The sequence below is a fragment of the Myxocyprinus asiaticus genome, chromosome 42 (assembly GCF_019703515.2).
Source record: "Myxocyprinus asiaticus isolate MX2 ecotype Aquarium Trade chromosome 42, UBuf_Myxa_2, whole genome shotgun sequence".
In the NCBI taxonomy this organism is placed as follows: domain Eukaryota; kingdom Metazoa; phylum Chordata; class Actinopteri; order Cypriniformes; family Catostomidae; genus Myxocyprinus; species Myxocyprinus asiaticus.
In genome coordinates this window covers 11,082,477-11,102,980 of record NC_059385.1, presented here as the reverse complement: position 1 = coordinate 11,102,980, position 20,504 = coordinate 11,082,477, and the positions used below count along the sequence as shown (strand labels likewise).

General features: G+C 40.3%; 1 protein-coding gene across 5 annotated transcripts; it reads right to left on the bottom strand.

The window, feature by feature from the left end:
- Window positions 1–916: 916 nt before the first annotated feature.
- Window positions 917–20,441, bottom strand: LOC127432934 (PR domain zinc finger protein 15-like). 5 transcript variants are annotated; one of them, XM_051684463.1, is made up of 24 exons: window positions 20,391–20,441; window positions 19,585–19,624; window positions 19,311–19,404; window positions 18,697–18,850; window positions 18,466–18,618; window positions 18,164–18,266; window positions 17,787–18,071; window positions 16,174–16,327; window positions 15,937–16,058; window positions 15,446–15,540; window positions 15,228–15,315; window positions 14,755–14,922; window positions 13,935–14,029; window positions 13,598–13,729; window positions 13,372–13,515; window positions 12,392–12,555; window positions 12,225–12,304; window positions 11,815–11,934; window positions 10,486–10,617; window positions 9,939–10,022; window positions 9,633–9,853; window positions 9,468–9,548; window positions 2,550–2,753; window positions 917–2,416 (listed from the first exon to the last, which is right to left on the bottom strand). In XM_051684463.1, exons 2-24 carry the CDS (start codon window positions 19,613–19,615, stop codon window positions 1,862–1,864), a joined length of 3,459 nt encoding a protein of 1,152 aa, XP_051540423.1. In that variant the 5' UTR covers window positions 19,616–19,624; window positions 20,391–20,441; the 3' UTR covers window positions 917–1,861. The 5 variants fall into 5 exon arrangements, with proteins under 5 accessions (XP_051540423.1, XP_051540422.1, XP_051540424.1 ...); XM_051684462.1 differs by having other exon boundaries at window positions 19,585–19,642; window positions 20,391–20,432; XM_051684464.1 differs by having other exon boundaries at window positions 9,663–9,853; window positions 19,585–19,642; window positions 20,391–20,432.
- Window positions 20,442–20,504: the final 63 nt, after the last annotated feature.

The window sequence follows — 20,504 nt, the reverse complement described above, 5'->3', positions numbered from 1 at the left end:
TCTACAAATGTTCACTCTGTGACGTGCGCTCATGAGAGGGATGACGTAAGCTAGTTGGTAAGGTTACGCGTCACGTGGAGGAGGAATCAGGAAGCGTGTCATTGTTTACATTGTTTTTTTAAATTATTATTTGAAAAATATTTTTTATTTTGTTTTATATTGTTTTGGTTTGTGAACAGCACAAGTTTCTCTTGTAAACAATGACACCCTTCCTGACTCCTCCTCCATGGACATTCACTTGCATTGTTTAGAGGAGGAGGCCAGAAATGAAATAAGTCTTAAATTCTGTTTTGATGAAGAAAGAAACTCAGATACATCTTGGATGGCCTGAGGGTGAGTAAATTATCAGCAAATTTTCATTTTTGGGTTAACAATTCCTTTAATAGTTCACCCAAAAATGAAAATTCATCATTTACTCACTCTCATGCCATCCCAGATGTGTATGACTTTCTTTATTCAAACAATGATTTTTCTCAGCTCTGTAGGTCCATACAATGCAAGCGAATGGTGGCCAGAACTTTGAAGCTCCATAAGGCACATAAAGGCAGCATAAAAGTGCTCCATATGACTCCAGTGGTTTAATCCATGCCTTCTGAAGCAATAAGATAGGTGTTGGTGAGAAACAGATCAATATTTAAGTCCTTTTTTACTATAAATCTTAACTTCCAAACAACTACTTCTTTTGTTTTTTGGCGATTCGCGTTCTTCATGCATATCACCACCTACTGGTTGGGAATAGTCAAAGGTGGAGATTTATAGTAAAAAAAGACTTAAATATTGATCTGTTTCTCACCCACACCAGTCAAATTTCTTGTGAAGACAGATTAAATCAGTGGAGTCGTATGGATTACTTTTTAATGCTGCCTTTATGTGCTTTTTGTAGCTTCAAAGTTCTGTTCACCATTCACTTGCATTGTGTGGACCTACAGAGCTGAGATATTTTCTAAAAATCTTTGTTTGTGTTCAACAGAAGAAAGTCATACACATTCAGGACGGCATGAGTGAGTAAATTATATAATAATTTACATTTTTGTGAACTATTCCTTTAAATTTCACCATAATTAGACATGTCAAACATTCAATAACTATGTAAAAAAATATAAATTTTCCTCCAGAATTTATTACTTATAATCTCTAGGTTTGTAACAATCCCAATTTCTTGTCAGAAACTGTCCACTGGTTTTTCAAACAAAACACATGATAATGGGAAGAATTGTGCTGAATTGAAAAAAAAAAAAAAAAAAAACTCCTTACACCCAGAGTTGTACTTTGAATGAGTGGTTTAACAACACTGAAGTGCCTCTATTAGTAAAATAAACCACTTAAGTGCATCTTCTAACATGATGGTTCAAATACTTAAAGGGCTAGTTCAGCCAAAAATGAAAATTTCAGAATCAGAATTCTATTTGTTGGTCAAGTAATTTGTGCTTTTAAGGAATTTGTCTTTGTGGCCTGCTCCAACAAGTAGACATGTCATATCAGGTACTTTTGGTATGATATTACACAGAATGTACAATATACAGTATACACAAACAATACACAATATATACATAAAATGTACAAAAGACTATATACTACATATTTACTCACTTTCATGTTGTTCTAAATCCATATGAATTTCTTCCTTCAGTGGAACACAAAAGGAGATGTCGGGCAAAATGTCAGTCTCAGTCACCATTTGCTTTTATTGCAGCTTTTTTCCATTCAATGAAAGTGAATGGTAAACGAGGCTGACATTCTGCCTAACATCTTATGCGTTCCACAGAAGGAGGAAAGTCATACAGGTTTGCAACAATATTTGGGTGAGTAAACAATAACATAATTTTTGGGTAAACTATCCCTTTAAATCAACTTACAAAACTCAGTAGCTAAACATTTGGGGAGCAGCAGTGGTCTGTTGCTGGGGAGGTCCAGTGACTTGTGACTGGATCTGATGGCTCTGTTCTGGAATTGCTTGTGGCTGTTCCGGGGGTGCCTGGGGGGCTTGTGCACCTGGCTGAGCATCGTCCATGGTGGTGGTGTGAGCACCATCAGAAGGGGCGACTGGCCTCCAGGTTACACCGGGCTGCTCTAGCTGATGGGAGAGCGGATTGACGAAGGTGGTGAGGTTTATGAAATGTGCGACTGATTGTGGAGCCGTGGCCCCTGGGGGCCCCACTGCCTCTGACTGGAGATCGGCCGGCCGGTTGTGCAGCATGGCTGAGCCGCTGACCGCATCAAAGGTCACAGTGAGTATGGAGCTATCCAGTGTGAGGGGTCGATCGCTCGGGGCGAGATGGCCGACAGCAACAGGCTGCAGGCTGGTGAACTGGGCTGGAGCGGGCGTGGTGATGGGGGTCACTGTGATGTTGGTCAAACTGACCGTGCTGGAGGGGGAAGGAGCTGGGGGGGTGTTGGGGTCAGCCAACACCACCACCTGCGTGTATACATTTGACAGAGGAGCTGTTATTCAAAACAATCAAATTAAGCAATGCCTTTCTGATACAAAACGGTTATCATGTCGACTTTAAAGGGCAAAATGGCAAGAGATCATAACTGATGCAACAAACCTGCTGAATGCTCTGCACAGCAGAGCTGGTTTCATCTCCCACGGTGGCTGTGAACTCAGCAGCTTTGATGGTGAAATCAGCATACTCGTCTGAATCAGATGGCTCAGGCTCTTGAAGCAGGAGTTTTGTCTTTTTCTTGGCAGGACTGAAGTTCCTGTGGGTTTTTTCTGGAGCGAGAGAGTTTTTCTCCAGAGTCACAGTGGTCTGAACAGGAGCAAGAATGACAACCAGAAACCAGTGAATGAAAAACCATTTAAAATGTGTGTACAAATGTTTACATTTACATTTACATTTATGCATTTGGCAGACGCTTTTATCCAAAGCGACTTACAGTTTACTTATTACAGGGACAGTCCCCCTGGAGCAACCTGGAGTTAAGTGCCTTGCTCAAGGACACAATGGTGGTGGCTGTGGGGATCGAACCAGCAACCTGATTACCAGTTATGTGCTTTAGCCCACAACGCCACTACGTTGAAAAAGTATGTTTGTTACACAAAACAGCCCAAGTCCTTTTGGCAGGCTTTACTCAACTTCTGGGACTAAGGGCAAGTTTTGTTTATCAATCTGTCTGGAAACAAAGTAGTGTTAACAAGGTACCCGGTTGATGAAATTAGCGTATTTGAAGAATTTACTGGATACGTTTTCAACCTTTGTGGCATCAAATCTTTGAAAAATACTTTTTGTTTGAATCACTAAATAGCATTAAACTATATATACGCAAGCAGAACTGTATATTTTGCGGTGCTTGCTGATGTGAAATAATAATCAGTATTATTTTAGATAACTTTTGTATGGACTGAAATTCCAATCACGAGTCTTGGTGTTTTCTGTACAACAGTTTTGTTGACAATGTCATTGTATTGTTTAAATTAATTTTTAATGCCTGTATTTCATTGTGGTATAAATTATTTCACATAACCCCACCCCTAAACATCACATAAAAACAGTGAACTGTGGTTGGACACTTTAAATGTCTATCAGATGTGAATAAATGTCTATCAGTCTCTTCCTGTCTAAAGGCCTTTGCACACCAAATGCAAATTTTTGCCGCGATTTCCTGCTGCGATTAACATTTTGAATTTAAACAATGGATTACTATTATGACATTCACACCTGGAGCGAACATTAAAGCCTGGTCCAGTAGTGAGGATGTGTATTTCATTTGCAACAAATGTCTTAAAAACTGAAATAAATAAATAAATAATAATAATAATTCTCATATGGGTTCTCTTAACATGTAAATTATATCGCTGCATCACTGCCTTGCATCCCCTTTAAAAAAATCTGATCTTATTTGGATTGACTTCATAATATATTCCATATTGCTGCATTTAATCCTATGCGAGTTCTCTTTGCTTTGTATCACTTTTTTAATAAACAACTCTATGGATCTTACGTGTTTTTCTTCGCCAAATATTAATTATATTAATACTATTGCTGTGGCTGTCAGTGAACTCTGTGCACCTTTACATACCAAAAACTTGGTGGTTTCTCCACAAAAGTGTAATGAGTAATAGTGAGACAAACAGAACCAATAGCAGACGAACAGTTCAAAGGATTTATTTACAATAACTTAGGTAGATGAGAAGTGCGCGCCATGGGGCATGGATTGCAAGGGGCAATCCTTCACCCAACACGCGGGCAGAGACAAAGTATCCTCCGTGGATGGCCAGCTGGCACGCAGCAAACTGGAAGGCAACCACACACCCGACACGCGGGCAACCAATAGATACACGAGACAGGACCAACTAGGCAGAGAGAGTGAGGTTAGTACATAACATCAAACAGCTATCTATAATGTAAACTCATTACAAACTACAAAAAACTACATTCAACATTAAACAATCCAGCCAAGGACATGACACACGAGAGGATTAAAATTGGCATGAACAAACAAGGAACAGGTGACACTCGCCTGCTGTAAGTTGGCATGATCAGCGTTTCCATGGAAACGCTCAGGGTTCCAATGGAATTGCTGATTCAGCATGCCAGCGGCACCTGAAACATGAGGAAGAAAAGTCAACACGCTTGGAACAAAACAAACAGAGCACAATGATGCCACGGTCCTCGTCAGACAAAAACCCAACTTGACAAGGTGACAGGACCGTGACATCACCGGAGAGCACACGGCGGTAACTCGCGCATGGCAGTAACCAACAACCAGACCTGTACGCTCACACAAAGAACGTACATGAAACACGAGACAGACAGGTGACGAAGATGCCACGGTCCTCGTCAGACAAAACCTGACAAGGTGACAGGACCGTGACATCACCGGAACCACACACCCAACACGCGGGCAACCAACAGATACACGAGACAGGGCCAACTAGGCAGAGAGAGTGAGGTTAGTACTTAACATCAAACAATCCAACCAAGGACATGACACACGAGGGGATTAAAATAGGCATGAACAAACAAGGAACAGGTGCCGCTCAGCAGCTGTAAGTTGGCATGATCCGCGTTTCCATGGAAACACTCAAGGTTCCAATGGAAATGTTGATTCCGCATGCCAGTGGCACCTGAAACATATGAGGAAGAAAAGTCAACACGCTTGGAACAAAACAAACAGGGGACGATGATGCCACGGTCCTCATCAGACAAAACCTGACAAGGTGACAGGACTGTGACATCACCGGAGAGCGCACGGCAGTAAATCGTGCACGGTGGTCACTAACAACTGGACCCGTGCACTAACACAAAGAATGTACACGAAACATGAGACAGACAGGGGATGATAATGCCACGGTCCCACCAGACAGAAACCCAACCTGACAAGGTGACAGGACGTGACAGGAAACACAACAGAAAGGGAGGGAAGGGAGGGAAACCAGGGAGGGAGTTTAAGTAAAGGGGTGTGGTCCGGAGGCCTAGGAGGAAGCCTCAGGGCAGAGGCAGGGTCTTGCAGCCTGGGAGGTGGCCTAATGGCACAGGGGACAGTGAACTGGGCAGCAGCCGCTGGACAGGGTTCAGGAGGGAGTGGCTCAGGGGGCAGAGCCGTGGACAGCTCAGGCATGGGCACTGGTCACGGCTGGGGAACGGCTTCCTCGGCAGTGAGCACTGGCAGTGACAGGGGAACAGCCTCCGTGGCTGTGAGGACAGGCGGTGGCCAGGGAATGACCTCCATGGTCGTGGGCACTGGCAGGGGCAGGGGAACAGCTTTCGTGGCCGTGGGAGCTGACAGCGGCAGGGGATCGGCCTCAGTGACCGTGGGCGCTGGCAGCAGCAGAGGAGTTGCTTCCGTGGGCGCTGGCAGCTGCAGGAAACGGCCTCTGTGGCCGTGGACACTGGCAGCAGCAGGGGAACAGCCGCCGCGGACGCTGTCAGCGACTGAGCAGGCACCTGGTCCTCCTCCACACGTTGATAGGTTCATCACACTCCAGCAGGTCCGGATTGAATACTCGGCAGAGCTCCATGGCCAATGCTAAGAACGACACGCAACTAGCACGTCCATTGTCCCACATGGCAGTTCCCCAATCAGCGGCCCTTCTGGTGAGGCGCAGGATGACGTAAGCCACCTTCACTCTCCAACGGGAAAGCAGAGGGCTGTGACGTGAAGAACAAGGAACATTGCGAAAGGAATGCGCTACAGGATTCAGCCTCAACTGAATACGGGGCTGGAGGGGGAACGCGGGCTTCAAAGTGTCCAGGAACCAGGGGAACTGCCGGAGCTGGTAAGGATGCTTCCTGAGAGGGGCCGGCATCAGGAGATAGGCAGAGCTGCTGCACAACGGAGGTGAGCTCGGTGAGAGCCTGGTTCGAAGTGGAGATGCTGACGTCCCGGCAAGGCTCCCTGCTGAGAGAGGGCGGAGCAAAGAGTGGATTTCTCCACTGGGTCAATACTTGGCTGGACTGTTCTGTAACGAGCGATAGCAAGACAAACGTATCCGATAGCAGAGGAACAGTTCAAAGGATTTATTTAAAATAACTTAGGTAGATGAGAAGAGCATGGCATGGCCACGCAAGGGGCAATCCTTCACCCGACACGCGGGTAGAGACGAAGTATCCTCCGTGAATTACCAGCTGACACGCAGCAAACAGGAAAGCAACCTCACTCCCATCATGCTGGCAGAGATGAAGTATCCTCCATGAATGACAAGCTGACATGCAGCAAACTAGAAGGCAACCACACACCCAACACCCGGGCAACCAACAGATACACGAGACAGGGCCAACTAAGCAGAGAGAGTGAGGTTAGTACTCAATAGGGCTGAAACGTTTAGTCGACGTTATCGACAACGTCAACAAGAAAAAATGTATCTCATTTAATGCAACATGAGATCATTTGTAACGCTAATGTTGACGCGTGAGAGCAGCACTTCAGCTCGTGCCTGACTGAGGAAGAAAACACAGCTAACAGTCCAGATGCACTATAAATGTTCCAAACAGCTTCAGGTGATGTAGATCGCAAAGTATGAGGAAATTATACAAAAATACCAAGTAAGTAAATAGAGAAGCAGTGTCTTTGTGACCTGAAATAAAGCGGAGCCGTACCCGGTGTTCTGCTTGAACAAAACTTGCCTGTCAAAGCATCTAAAAATGAAACACCTTGGCGTCATATCTTTAATGCATCCTTTATTAAAGTTAAAATAATAAGGAAGCGGGTTGTATAAATAAGCACAAACTCCGGAAAAACTGGCATTTCTCTACGAGTCGCGTGAAAAACAGCGCGATAGACTTTCAAACTTCTCCTGGCTGATACACCATCTCGTGCGCTTGCTGCAGCTAGATTATAATGTGATGGCTCACGACGTAGTGAATCATAGTATGTGTCACGGTGTGTATCTTATCGTGAAGAAAATTGGTGATTCGAGCTCTGTTAAGAGAGAGTTTGTTTTTTGTGAGTTAAAGATTAATCAAAGTGAACACAAAGGTGAAAGGGTGTAGTCTTAGCCCATTATACAATCCAGAAAAATTGGTTTTAGATTTGTTCTTACGAACATTTACTTTAGCAGCTACACTGCAGAAGAAAACATTGCTATCAGAGAATGTTGAATATAATATTTAATATTTAAATATTTCAAAATATCTAAAAATCCTTAAAACAAGATACATTTACCTGAGAAGCAACATAAGATATTTAGACTTACTTTCAGAGAATGTCTCTTGAATATAAGTATATTTTGTCTTTACTGCACTGGCAAAAGTATGAACAATTGCAAAAATACACTTATATACAAAACACACTTATATTCAAGATAAATTATCTGAAAGCAAGTCTAAATATCTAATATGTTGCTTCTCAAGTAAATGTATCTTGTTGTAAGGATTTTTAGATCATTTTAAATGGAAAACAAGACAAGAACACTTGATAACAATAGGATTTTTTTTTCTTCAGTAAATTGTTTAATGAATTAAACAATAAAAATCCAAGTATTTTTTTCCTTGTAATTCAGTGAATGTCATTTAGAGGTATTTTTAAAAGATGATTTTTTCCTCTTTATCGTTAGTAAGCAAGTTAAATACAACCTTTTAGTCAAGGCACAAGCTGAATAGTCAGTTAAGAGCTAATGATTAATCGTTGCAATAATTGCCCGAATAGTCGAATAATCATTAGATTAGTCAATTATCAAAATAATTGTTAGTTGCAGCCCTAGTACTCAACATCAAACAGCTATCTATAATGTAAACACATTACAAACTACATTCAACATTAAACAATCCAGCCCAGGACATGACACACGAGGGGATACAAATAGGCATGAACAAGCAAGGAACAGCTGTCGCTCACCAGCTGAAAGTTGGCTTGATCAGCGTTCCCATGGAAACAATCAGGGTTCCCATGGAAACGCTGATTCCGCATGCCAGCGGCACCTGAAACACATGAGGAAGAAAACGTCAGCATGCTTGGAACAAAACAAACAGAGCACGATGATGCCACGGTCCTCGTCAGACAAAAACCCAAACTGACAAAGTGACAGGACAGTGACATCACCGGAGAGTGCATGGCGGTAACTCACGCACGGCAGTAACCAACAACCGGACCCGTGAGCTCACACAAAGAACATACACAAAACACGAGACAGACCAGGGATGATAACGCCACAGTCCCGCCAGACAGAAACCCGTGACGCAAAAGTATGTAATCGTTATTGCTGTGCTATCGTTAAGTCATTAACAGCTGTGCTGCCATTAGCAATAGTAAAGTATCAAATGTATAACGCAAGTAGATATACAGTACATGGCAATAAGTTATAATCAGTATTGTTCCAATTGACAACATTATTTTAACAGTCATTATATTTGTGTGCATTACGCAGTGATTTTAAACAAATGTACATAAGTATATATGTACATGTGTGGCAGTGGCATATAATCACTCTTGTTTCAAATGATAACATGATTTAACTGTTAATATTATTTTTTCCACTTGATTATTTCTAATCACCCCTTAAACTGTGTATACATGATAATACTGCCAGTCAACTCATCCAGCAGGTGAACTGAAATAATTTGTGAAAGTGTCTTGAATATTTTCTTTCTCATTGAGCAAATCAGCAAAAACAAACTCTTCATCACTGCTGCAGCTTGTAGAGAAATCAGTTTTCGTTTCTCAATCTGCTTGCTAGAGAAATCATCTGTGTGTTTTGGTTATTTTGCAAACTTAGTAGTTCTTCTTCTTTTAATCTATGATGGACGAAGGGCAGACCAGCTGAAAGGAGCTTTGCTCCATCTACTGTAACAGGGTAAAATTGTTTGTCGATTAGCGCCACCTATTGTACAGGTGTGAATGTGCTAACGGAGAACATTCGCGTTTGTGAAAGAGCCATTCGCCTGCGATTCGCTTCACATAATCGCATCACCTCCGGTGGGAAAAGGCCTTAAGTAGGCGGATCTTGGCCAGAATAAACTGTGTGAGGACCAGACTTTATGCCGCAAGTTAAAAGTTTGGTTAAGTGAGACTATTAAAACACAAACCTGTGCGATATTGATGGTGGAGGCGTCAATCGTAGAAGGCTCTTGAAGATCATTAAGCTCGTCCAATGATACAGTCATAGTCTGCAGAGAGGTCACATGAAGTTTAGACCACTGGGTTTCCATAAACTCAAAATGTTCAAACGTGTGACTAAAAAAGCATTCTACCATTAGTGTGCGTGTGGTTGCTTGGCTGACCTGCCCACCCCTCACCTCAGGGTGTTTACGACGAATGTGGCGGTTCATGGAGGCGCGGGTGGAGACTTTTGTGCCACACAGGTGGCAGCTCTGAGCTTCCACCTTCTCATGGGTCAATTGCATGTGTTTCTGCAGCATATACTGTGTCACATACTTCTTATCACAGACCGAGCAAGAAAAAGTCTTTCCCACTGCAGAGAGACAGCAGAGACTAAACATTAGCCTCTTGTATTTTAAACCAAAATCTTTGTAGTATTTCTGTAAAGTGAAGAATACCTGTATGAATAAGCTTGTGTGTCTCCATTGTGTTTCGCTCACTAAAGGTCTTTCCGCACAACTCGCACATGAAGTCCTTTGTACCTGGAGGAATATTTGTAAATCTCTTACACTATATGTGATCAGGAGTGGAGCTAGGGGGTGGCCAGGGATGGACCGAAGCCTGGCCACCCCACTCGCAATTGCCGTTTTGGTCATTTTTTTGTCTTGGGAACAATCTAGTTAGTCTTTCTACACCAACAACCACCAAGCCCCAACGCCTGACGGATGATATGAACCCCACCCCCATACAACGATGTGCCACCAACGAAGACTACTAGCATCTTACATAATTTTTTGCAATGTCCAGAATATTCTGACTATTTTCAGTAAAGCTGTGCATTATGTATGCTATGTTAATTGAATACTACTTACTGTACTTATAGTTTATTAACTTATGAACGTAACATTCATGAACATGTAGCCAATTCAAATTCAAATCTTTTGAAATATGCATCATATTCTTAACATTAAAGAGCATGTAAACATGATCACCTCAGGTCCTCACCTGTGTGCCTTTTAAAATGTTTCAGCATATTGACTTTCTGGGCAAACTTGCGATTACACTCTTTACATTCATATTCTTTAATTCCCTTATGCAGCTTCATATGATGTCGCAGGGCATGTTTTGTCTTCATACCTGGGAAATATAGATAGATACATACAAATCTATCTATCATTTACATGCAATGCAAAGTCTGACAACAGAGAGAAAGATTAAAAGGAATATTCCGGGTTCAGGTTAAGCCCAATCAACAGCATTCGTGGCATAATACTGATTACCACAAATTATTTTGACTCATCACTCCTTTACTTTGCAAAAACTGAGGTTACAGTGAGGCATTTACAATGAAAGTCAATGGGGCCAATTTTTGAAGGGTTTAAAGGCAGAAATGCAAAGCTTATAAAGAGCACTTACATTCTTCTGTTAAAACTGGTGTATTATTTGAGCTGTAAAATTGTTTAAATCTTAGTTTTTACAGTCAATTTAGGTTTTACAGTGTAATGTTGTCACAGCGACAAAGTTGTAAAATTCAACATAGCCACAGATAAGGTTAGTAAGTGATTTGAATCACACTAGAAAAATGTTAACATGCATATTGTTTATGTATTGTGGCTACACATTTGAAATTATGAGTATTTTAACGTTAACGATTGGCCCCATTCACTTCCATTGTAAGTGCCTTTTCTTTTTTAAAGAGGTCATGACATGCCTTTTTTATTATTTTAATATGTTCCTTGAGGTTCACTTATAATTTTTGTAAAGACTTCTGGCACAAAAAACAGTCAGAAACACTCGGTTTATGTGCTGCTTCTTTAAGACTTGACAGTAAACACCCACTTTTATGATTGGCTCTCTGCTCTTTGACTGACCTGCTCTCTCCTAGTCATCTCCCTGCTTGCCACTACTGGGCAGGGCTACGGAAGTGATAAGGTAAAGTAGGTGTTGAAGTGTTGTTGTGGGTGTGGTCAGATGCAAATATCTACCACAGTGTGACATCATAATGTGGAGGAAGTAGAGAACGAGTCGTTTTGGCAGCTTGGTTTCAACAAATGCTCTTCTTACATGTGAAAAGATCAAGGAAAATTTGATGGCCCTTTAAAAGAAAAGGAGGGGTGTGTATAAATACATTTTGGGGGTAATCAACATTATGCCACAAATGTTGTCGATTGAGTTAAACTTGTAGTAAACCCAGAAGGTTCCTTTAGGATTATTCCAAATTCACAATTAAATCAAGTTTGTGAAAACAGTATTGAACCTATTGGCAGTTTAAAATGAAGGGCAGTAATTTTCCAAATGATCATGTGCGGTGTATACAGTGAGATGTGTCTGCACCTTTCCCACACTCCGCACACAGAAAGTCTCGGACGTTGTCATGGACTCTCAGATGTTCTTTCAGCATGTCTTTTCTGGCGAAGGACTTTCCACACTGATCACAGCAATGGCTCTTCACTCCTGCAGAGGCCAAATGCCTTATTATCATCATCAGGAAAGCTTGAAGTAGTTATTTTCAACTCTAGTCAGTCATAACTAGTAATTAAATGGTAATGATCAAATTATTGCTGTTTATTATGAACTAGTTATTAACTGCTTATTGGAAGTATTGGGAAATAACCTTGGTGAAGATTGCACTAACACCACTTAGAACTGACCCAAATTTCTACCAGTGTACTACTAAGAGTTGCACCATTTTCAAATTTTGAGCATGACATCTATTTTTCCACTTGTGCACTAGAGTTTCTCACCTGTGTGGATGATTTTGTGCCTTTCTAGGTTCCCGATACTGTTGAAGATCCGTCCACACATTTCACATGGATGGATGTACCTGTGAAAAGAATACTGCTTTGCATCTAATGTTTTTCAAATGCCACATCAAGTAATGCTCTGAAAGTCTTTAGTGTGTCTGTCTTACTTCTGCACTGCAGGATCGACCAAGCGATCGCGATGGATGACCAGGTGAGCGTTGTATGTTGCCTTCAGAGCGAAACGGCGATTACACATAGTACAGTTGTAACCTTTTTCCTTATGCATGTCCATTATGTGTTTCAGATAGTCCCGACCCTTGACAAATGTCATCTGGGGAATGGAGAGAAAGAGACAATGAAATAATGCGTGACTGAACAAGGGAAAGCTGTAAACACTGCAGCTATCTTCCTTCATTGAAAAGATCTTATTGTCAGTTTTTGTCGGAATTACTGTAATTACGAGTTTCCAACCAGTAACAACCATTCACGTCTTTTTAGAACTCGTTTTGTTACAAATTTTGGAATTGTAATGTTGACTCGTAGCACTTAGAAATATTTGGGATTTTGTTAACGTAAAAATAAAGTGAAGCCCAAGCACTTTGCGTTCACAATGCATGTTTTAAGCGAACCGCTCTGAGGTTACTTTTTGTTTGAAAACATATTAATTTGGCTATGTTTATGCCTCTCATCCACACTAGAATGGCGCTTTCCTCCAACGAAAACTGAGACTTTCTAAAATGCTCTTCATTACTGCATTCTTTGGAATCCGATGACATTAGGAAAATGGAGTTTTCAAACAAATATAGTGTGCATGTGGACAGAACTATGAGCCTCAGGCATGCTTAAAGTATGTTTAGTAGTATACAGACAGAACAGAGTGCCGTCGATTCACTTTGAAGCACGCAGCATATGGTGTATTTATTTAAATATTGTATTATACAGTAAATAAATATTTTACGTAATAAGTTTTTATTTATATATGTATAATGTAATATAATTATTTTATACATATATATATATATATATATATATATATATATAAATAAATCTCAGCACTTGCACAAGGCCATAATCGTATTTTCGCGTTATTTCGATTCATTGTGCTATCCTAATATGAAGATTCTAAACATGACAACTCCTCCCTTACCTGACACTTCTTGCAGCTGTATTTGTGGTGTTCTGAATCATTCTTTTCATCCTCCTCATCCAAGCTGTCATCACTCTCCTCCATAGAGATGCCAATCTTCTTGATGAAGTCTTCTCTCTCCTGCTCATTCATTAAGGCAATGTCCTGAGAGGAACATGTTTAGGAACTCAGTTAGAGAACATATATTATATTGCTATATGTTAGTCAGCATGCTACAATTCCTCACCTTGAAGTGCACGTGGATATGATCTCTCAGGACATCAACGCGGAAGAACTTGCGGCCGCAGATCTCACAGGTGTATTTCTTATCCCCGTGGGTTAGTAAGTGTTTGTTCATGTTACTCCGACAAGAAAACACCTAGAAGCAATGTAAGCCGGAACTTCTGCTAAGCGCTAAATTAGACATGTTGCAAATTAGGGCTCTCGCACAACAAACTGCTTAAAATGACGTTAAACTTGAATGATTCACTCAACTACCCTGCTCTCAGCTTCCTGCTTCCAAATTCTGTGATATCTGTCAGACAAAATACCAACTCCGCGAGTCCCTTAGACTAGGACCTCACCTTGCTACAGATAGGACATGCTGACGGCTCTTTCCTGTACTTGGATCCCTCCTCCCCGTTGACTTCAAGCTCCTCGCGTTTCATGCTTTTTGGGCCTGTGGAAAAGCAATGGGTGGTGGGGGCCGTTGGTGCACATTCAGAGGAAGGGACATAATGTTTGATGATCTTTACTTACAGCAAAAGGCATAAGTTAATGAGGCTTAGAAACAGAGAACTCAAGGTGAGCAGATGTTTAAGGACTATCTGATTAACATCTGTGCTTATTTACAAAGTGGATAAACAGAAACAATAATTAGTGGCGTTACTATGTTGTTTGATAGTGATACACCGAACTGACCCCACTTACTATTTTCACTTTTAATGATGCACACGTTTATGTATGTAGGTTTATGAGAATTTGCGTTTTATACAAGTTACATGAGAAGAGTGTTTTTTTAGATGATTTAAAGGGATAGTTCACCTAAAAATGAAAAATCTGTCATCATTTACTCACCCTCATGTCATTCCAAAACAATAAATATCTTGTAATAAATATCTTCTACAAAGCTATCATATGACTTCAGAAGACCTGGAATATAACGCAAAAGTCATTCAGACCACTTTTATGTTACTTTATGGCACTTTTGCATCTTTTTTGAAGCTTCAAAGATTTAGTCCACATTCTTGAAAGTGCATAGAAAAAAAAAGACCAGCACAATCTTCATTTCTCCTTTTGGTTCACAGCAGAAAGTAAAATCATACATATTACAAAATCATACTTGAAACAACATGATGTTGAGTTAATGATGACAGAATTTCATTTTTCATGTCAATAACTCACCAACAACATGCCGTCTTTGGTGGTCTTGCATGACGTCTTTGCGGTAAAACATCTTGTTGCAGATCTCACAGGCGTAGAGTTTCTCTCCATGTTTCTTCTTGTGCTTTGACAAATTACTATTAGTGGAGAAAAATCTAGAGCATATCTCACACTGGAAAGTCTTGTCATCTGCAAAGAGAGGAGAACAAACAAAAGAGATGATGCACATGCAGTGATTTTTTATTCTTTATTTTGATAGCTTTTTTTATGCAACTTGCATTCTGGAAGATAATTCACAGCGTTCTAAAGGATTGTAGTACAGCCCAAAAATATTGACAAAAACACATCGAGACAAAAAAATAATCTCCTATAAAGATAATATAGATCCAAACCTAAATAGATTTAATGCTGCTGAAAACTTTTGGCAAAGCTTTGTTATGTGAAAAAAAAGAGAAAAAAAGTGATTGATTAAACAAATAAGAAGCTTTCTTTACCTGTCCTGCAGTTATGAAATTTTAAGGCATTTTCCATGCGGAAGGATTTCTCACAGGTCGAACATTTGTACATATACTCTATATCAGGCTAAAAGAAAACACACAAATATGATTACACACAACGAATATGTATCTTGACATTTTGAATTTGTTTTTAAGATGCGGTTCATCATTCACCGTCGGTAACCATATGGTTATAATGTAAAAATATGCCGTACCTCATTCTTGCTGTGTTTGTATGAAATATGCTGTTTAAGACTCTCTTTTCGACTGAACATCTTGTCACACTCATCACACTTAAAACACTTGTCACCTGTAAGAAAATATTAAAACTGATATTATATAGAAACACACAAAAAAGATTTTTAGGACAAAATTTAAGGCAGCATCGGGCTGGGATAGTTCACCCAAAAATGAAAATTCAGTCATCAATTCCAATGACAGTTCCAAGCCGGTATGACTTTCTATCTTTCGTGGAACACAAAAACAGATATTAGATAATATGTTAGCCTCAGCCACCATTCACTTTCATTGCATCGCTTTTCCATACAAGAAAATGAATGGTGACTGAGCCTGACATTCTGCCTAACATCTCCTTTTGTGTTTGTGATGTCGTTTTGAAACAACATGAGGGTGAGTAAATTATGACAAGATTTAAATTTTTGGGTGAACTATCCACTTTCTCGAGATGATAAGAGAGTACTGTTACCATGGGAACGGACGTGTCGGTTGAGGTTGCTACTGTTCTGAAACACCTTATTGCAGAGGCAACACTGGTAAACTCTTTTATGATCGCCACCCTGCCGCAGTATTCGCTTCCTCACAACAGGTCTAAAGCCAGAGAGAAAAGGGGTGAGAAATTGATCAATAAATGAAATGAAATCATGTGCTTTAAAACATACAGGATGTGACATCAGTGAAGTGTAAAGCTTGCTTCTGTCCTTACTTCCCAGAGGAGATAAGGGAACGCGTCACCCGAGGCGTTTTGACTGACGGGCCATCTCTACCAATCATGAGTTCTTGGACATCCATTACAGGCAGAGGAACATCTGGAGCCCCAGTACTGAGAGACTGCTCACCGGACACAGCAACTGGAGCTTCTGAGAGATGGTAAGTGAAATATAAAGCTTATAAATTATTTGAAATCATGACTGAAAACAATTTAGATGGTCAGCAGATTTCATATGATAAACAAAACATGGTTACTTTCCTGAAAAACGTGCTTTAATAACCTACTATAATTTGCTAGTCATGTATAGAAGTGTTGGGGAAGCTACTATAAAACTGGAAAAGTTAGTCATTTATGTTGGCTTGACAAAGCCAACATACTGTTATTTTACAAAAAAATTTTTTTTTTTATATAGAGTTTTTTCAAAATCGCTAAACAAAGACCAAAATTTCTACCACTATTCCTATAGTTTTCAAGCTACATCCACCAAACTTGGCACAGATCTTCAGACTGTTCTGGAATAGTGTGATATGTCTTTTCTAACTGATCGAACTAACGGTTTTCACACAGCGGACAATCAAAAATAGGACAAATCCCACAGACTTACATTGACGGAATGTTTGAACAGGCCAACGGAATGCTCGTTAATTCAAATTCTAAATGTCAAAATATTCAAATGTAAACAAACCTCAAAAAAGGCCTTTGATCTTCTTACAGTAGATCTCTCTCTCTCTGTCTCTCTCTCCCAATCTATCTGTCAATCAATGAGCCTGTTTACATGTACACCAATATGCTGATTACTCTCTAAAATCACCTTATTTTAAAAATCCGACAAAGTAAGAAATCCGCGTTTACATGACATTTGAAATAATTGCGTTATTCTCTGCTTTTGACATCAAACCAACATAACACATAAGGAACGCAGTTTAATGCGTTTACATAACCACCACACATGTTGTCAGCTTATTAAACAGTTGCATATAAAAGCGCTCTACATCACAGTCTGTCTTGCTATCTAGCTAGCTTGTTGCTTTTCTTACTGTAATATCTGTATAACCCTCATAATTCAAAAAAATTTTCATGGAAAGTATGCAACATTTTTTCCTACTTCCTTAAATATATTAATGAAATAAGTGTCTTGAGATACCTCACACCGGTGACAGCTGTAGACTTTGTAAACAGCAAATAAAAATGTGTCCGCAAACTGCGGACATTGACTCTTTTCACCTGTCAATCATTTTGCTCGTTCTCATAGTGTTGTATTTGAAGCGGATCACTGAGGCTATGATTCATAATGTTTGTCAGTTGAGGGCGCTGTTGTGCCACTGTTGAATTTGACAGCCACAGGAACAAACAATGCTGCTTTTTTGCTTGGTTTTGGTCCCAAAATTATCTTTGGAGGGTGGGCTTTTGGAATGAGGGGGCGTGGGTAATTCAAGGCTCAGTCACATGAAAGCTTCAGAATGCTAAAATCGCTTACAGCACCTTTAAAACTAGGTTAAAATTTAAAAAGGCATTGTCAAGCAACATCCTTGTTTGTCTTGACAAACTTTACCTTTATCTAGTTATATTCCAATACATATAAAAATGTAAAAATGCTTGACTTGCACCTTGATTGACATCAGCTACTCCACTTGAAACAGGTTTATGTGTTCTTGTTCGCCGTGGCCTGCCTTGTTTTTTGACTGACTCTGGTGGGTTGGGGGCACTGTTGGAGGTCTTGCCCAGGGATGCGGCCTCTGACCCCTGCTGGACAGGCGGGTCTGTGGTGGATGCTGTGGTGGTCTCAACCTGCTGAATCTGACAGAGGAGCTGGTCTGGAACAGGAAGGGTCTCTGGAGGAACTGTTGGGACCCCCTTCGCCAAAGGGACTCCAGGTTTGCTACAAGCCATTTCTGAGAAGGTGTTAGGGTGAATTAAGTACAATATATTAAATACAGTAGTCACTGTAATAGAAACTCTATGTGGTCACAGTGTTCGTGAATACCTGATGGAGGCAGGAGTACAGGAGGTCTTAGAACAGGCCGATTCATTTTTTTAGCATAGAAAGCTCCATACCAGACCCTCAACTCTGTTCCAGGCATCACATCCTGGGATAGAGGAAAGTCATAATAACTGCTTAAAATGTAACATATGTTACATAACATAATAGAATGGAAAACTGTTAGCCTCAGTCACCATACACTTGAGGCTGTAATTCTGTCTTACATCTCCTTTTGTGTTCCACTGAAAGAAGAAAGTCAATCATGTTTGGAACAACATGAAGGTGAGTAAATGATGACAGAGCACCTGTGATGTGTTGAAATACACATCGTCATCTTGCGGGTAGGCCGTCAGATTCTGGTGCTTGTGGTCTGTGGCAGGTCGAACCAACATCATCCAGTTACAGTCATCTTCATTGGATGTGTCAAAACACACTACTGACCCATCTTTCTGGAATATCTATCAAACATAACACAGAAAAATATCAATTAAAGCTCCAGTAGGTCAGATCTTACAGACTGAAGGTGTAATGTTTACCTTTAAAGGAAACAGCCCCTCATTTTTAAGGCTAGGCACCCTCTTGGCTTCAAAGGGGCCAAATCGAGTCCTCTTAACCAGTCGCTCAAGCACAAACACACCTTCTCTTCTCTCCCCAGCCGACCTGATCTCCAAGCTGTCTGGTAAAGATGACCTAGAACAAGGACATTGGTGATGCTGTTAATTTAAATGTTAAAATGTATTTATGTATATTTACAGTAACAGCAAACTGAAAGTAACTTGTTAGATTATGTTGCAATAAAAAAATAACTGCATTGCAGGCATTAAAAACATTTAATAACTGACAATACATTATTCCTTACATATTTAACTAATTATTTATTCATATTAATATGAAAAGTCAGAAATACTAGCTGCTGGAAAAAAAATTCAAGCACCCAAAATGTTATTACAAAGGCATTACAGAGTAAATACTCAAAACTTACTAAAGTAAATTAATATTAATCTATTACTTGGGTAAACTGGTATTACACTTAAGACAGACCCTATCTTTGGTCTTACGTTACACATATGGCCAATGATGCAGTCGGTGTGCTCAGGCATTGCCAAGCCCCTCTCGTGATATTTGGGCAAAAGCCCTCATTTGCACTCACCGTGCCCGACTCAGAACAAATGAGTCCTTCACAGTGACAACTGGCCCCAGCTCAGGACACTCAGAGTCATGGTACTGCCCGCAATCCTCACACCCTGCACAAAGAAGAATGATCTGGAATATTCTGCCATGTTCTTAAATTAATCAAGGACATTACAGGATGGCTTGGCGATGAGCATTCAAGAAAATGAACATTTTTATGCATATAGTGATGCCCATGTGTGAGCTAACTATGAACTATAGATTAATAAAGAGAAAATGTGAAGTATACTCACAAATAAATTCATCAGGCATCTGCTCAGCCATTCTGACACCCTAGAAATGATGAATAACCTGTGTTTATTAGTTTTAATAACTGTAATAGAATTCTGTTCACTCAGTTTGTAGTGTGCTTTGCTTATGCTTATTATTTTGGAAGCAAAAAAATAAATAAAAAAATTATCATTAGTCATAAGTTGATTTATGCATTTATTGTTTAATATGGGGGGGAAATGTGTATGAGGAAACTGTATTAAATTAAACATGATAAAATTGACAGTCTTTATCATCCAGATACAAAAACATTGTAAAATGACATTTCTGAAATATATATATACAGAACACATTTCCATAGTAACTTTGTGTTCATTACTGTCAATAGAACACATTACATTGTGCAACAGATTTTGTTTTGTGAACAGCACGTCAATGCGCCCAAGATTCTCACCATTCACAACACATCACGTTCTTTACAAACGTAACAGTCAGCTATGCGCGCACTGAACGCCTGTAAGCAGCCGGTGAAAGTGTACATCACGGTTCAATACAAAGAGAATCCGTGATTTGGGCAGATTTCAAACTGTAGCCGGGTTTTAACTCCGATCTCAGGAAGCTTTCAGCAATGCAAATGTAACAAAGAACAATCGGCATGGCGGATGGAATGGAGACGCAGTGCTCAACTGGAGTCAATGCGCGTTTAAATGCTCAAATCACTCCGCTGACACTTTTCATTGCAACTGCACCATTGACCCATGAGTATGCGGACATTTCGCTAAATGTGTATGAATAGAAAGTGTACACAAGTTCAGCATAAAGTGATTACCTGTTTTCCAAACGTCTACACATCAGTGATTCCTGACTCCGGGTTCCAATCCGCTCCAGAAACCGCGCAGGACCGGAACTAAGACCCGTGGACGGCATTGTGGGAAGTGTAGTT

What these genes read in the sequence shown, in the direction of transcription:
- LOC127432934 (XM_051684463.1), bottom strand. Translation starts at nt 19,615, where the DNA reads ATGGCTGAGCAGATGCCTGATGAATTTATTT. An exon ending in TGTATTTCAACACATCACAG is followed by an intron (nt 18,267 to 18,465) that starts GTGCTCTGTCAT and finishes CCTCTATCCCAG; the next exon opens with GATGTGATGCCTGGAACAGA. An exon ending in TGTACTCCTGCCTCCATCAG is followed by an intron (nt 18,072 to 18,163) that starts GTATTCACGAAC and finishes ACACCTTCTCAG; the next exon opens with AAATGGCTTGTAGCAAACCT.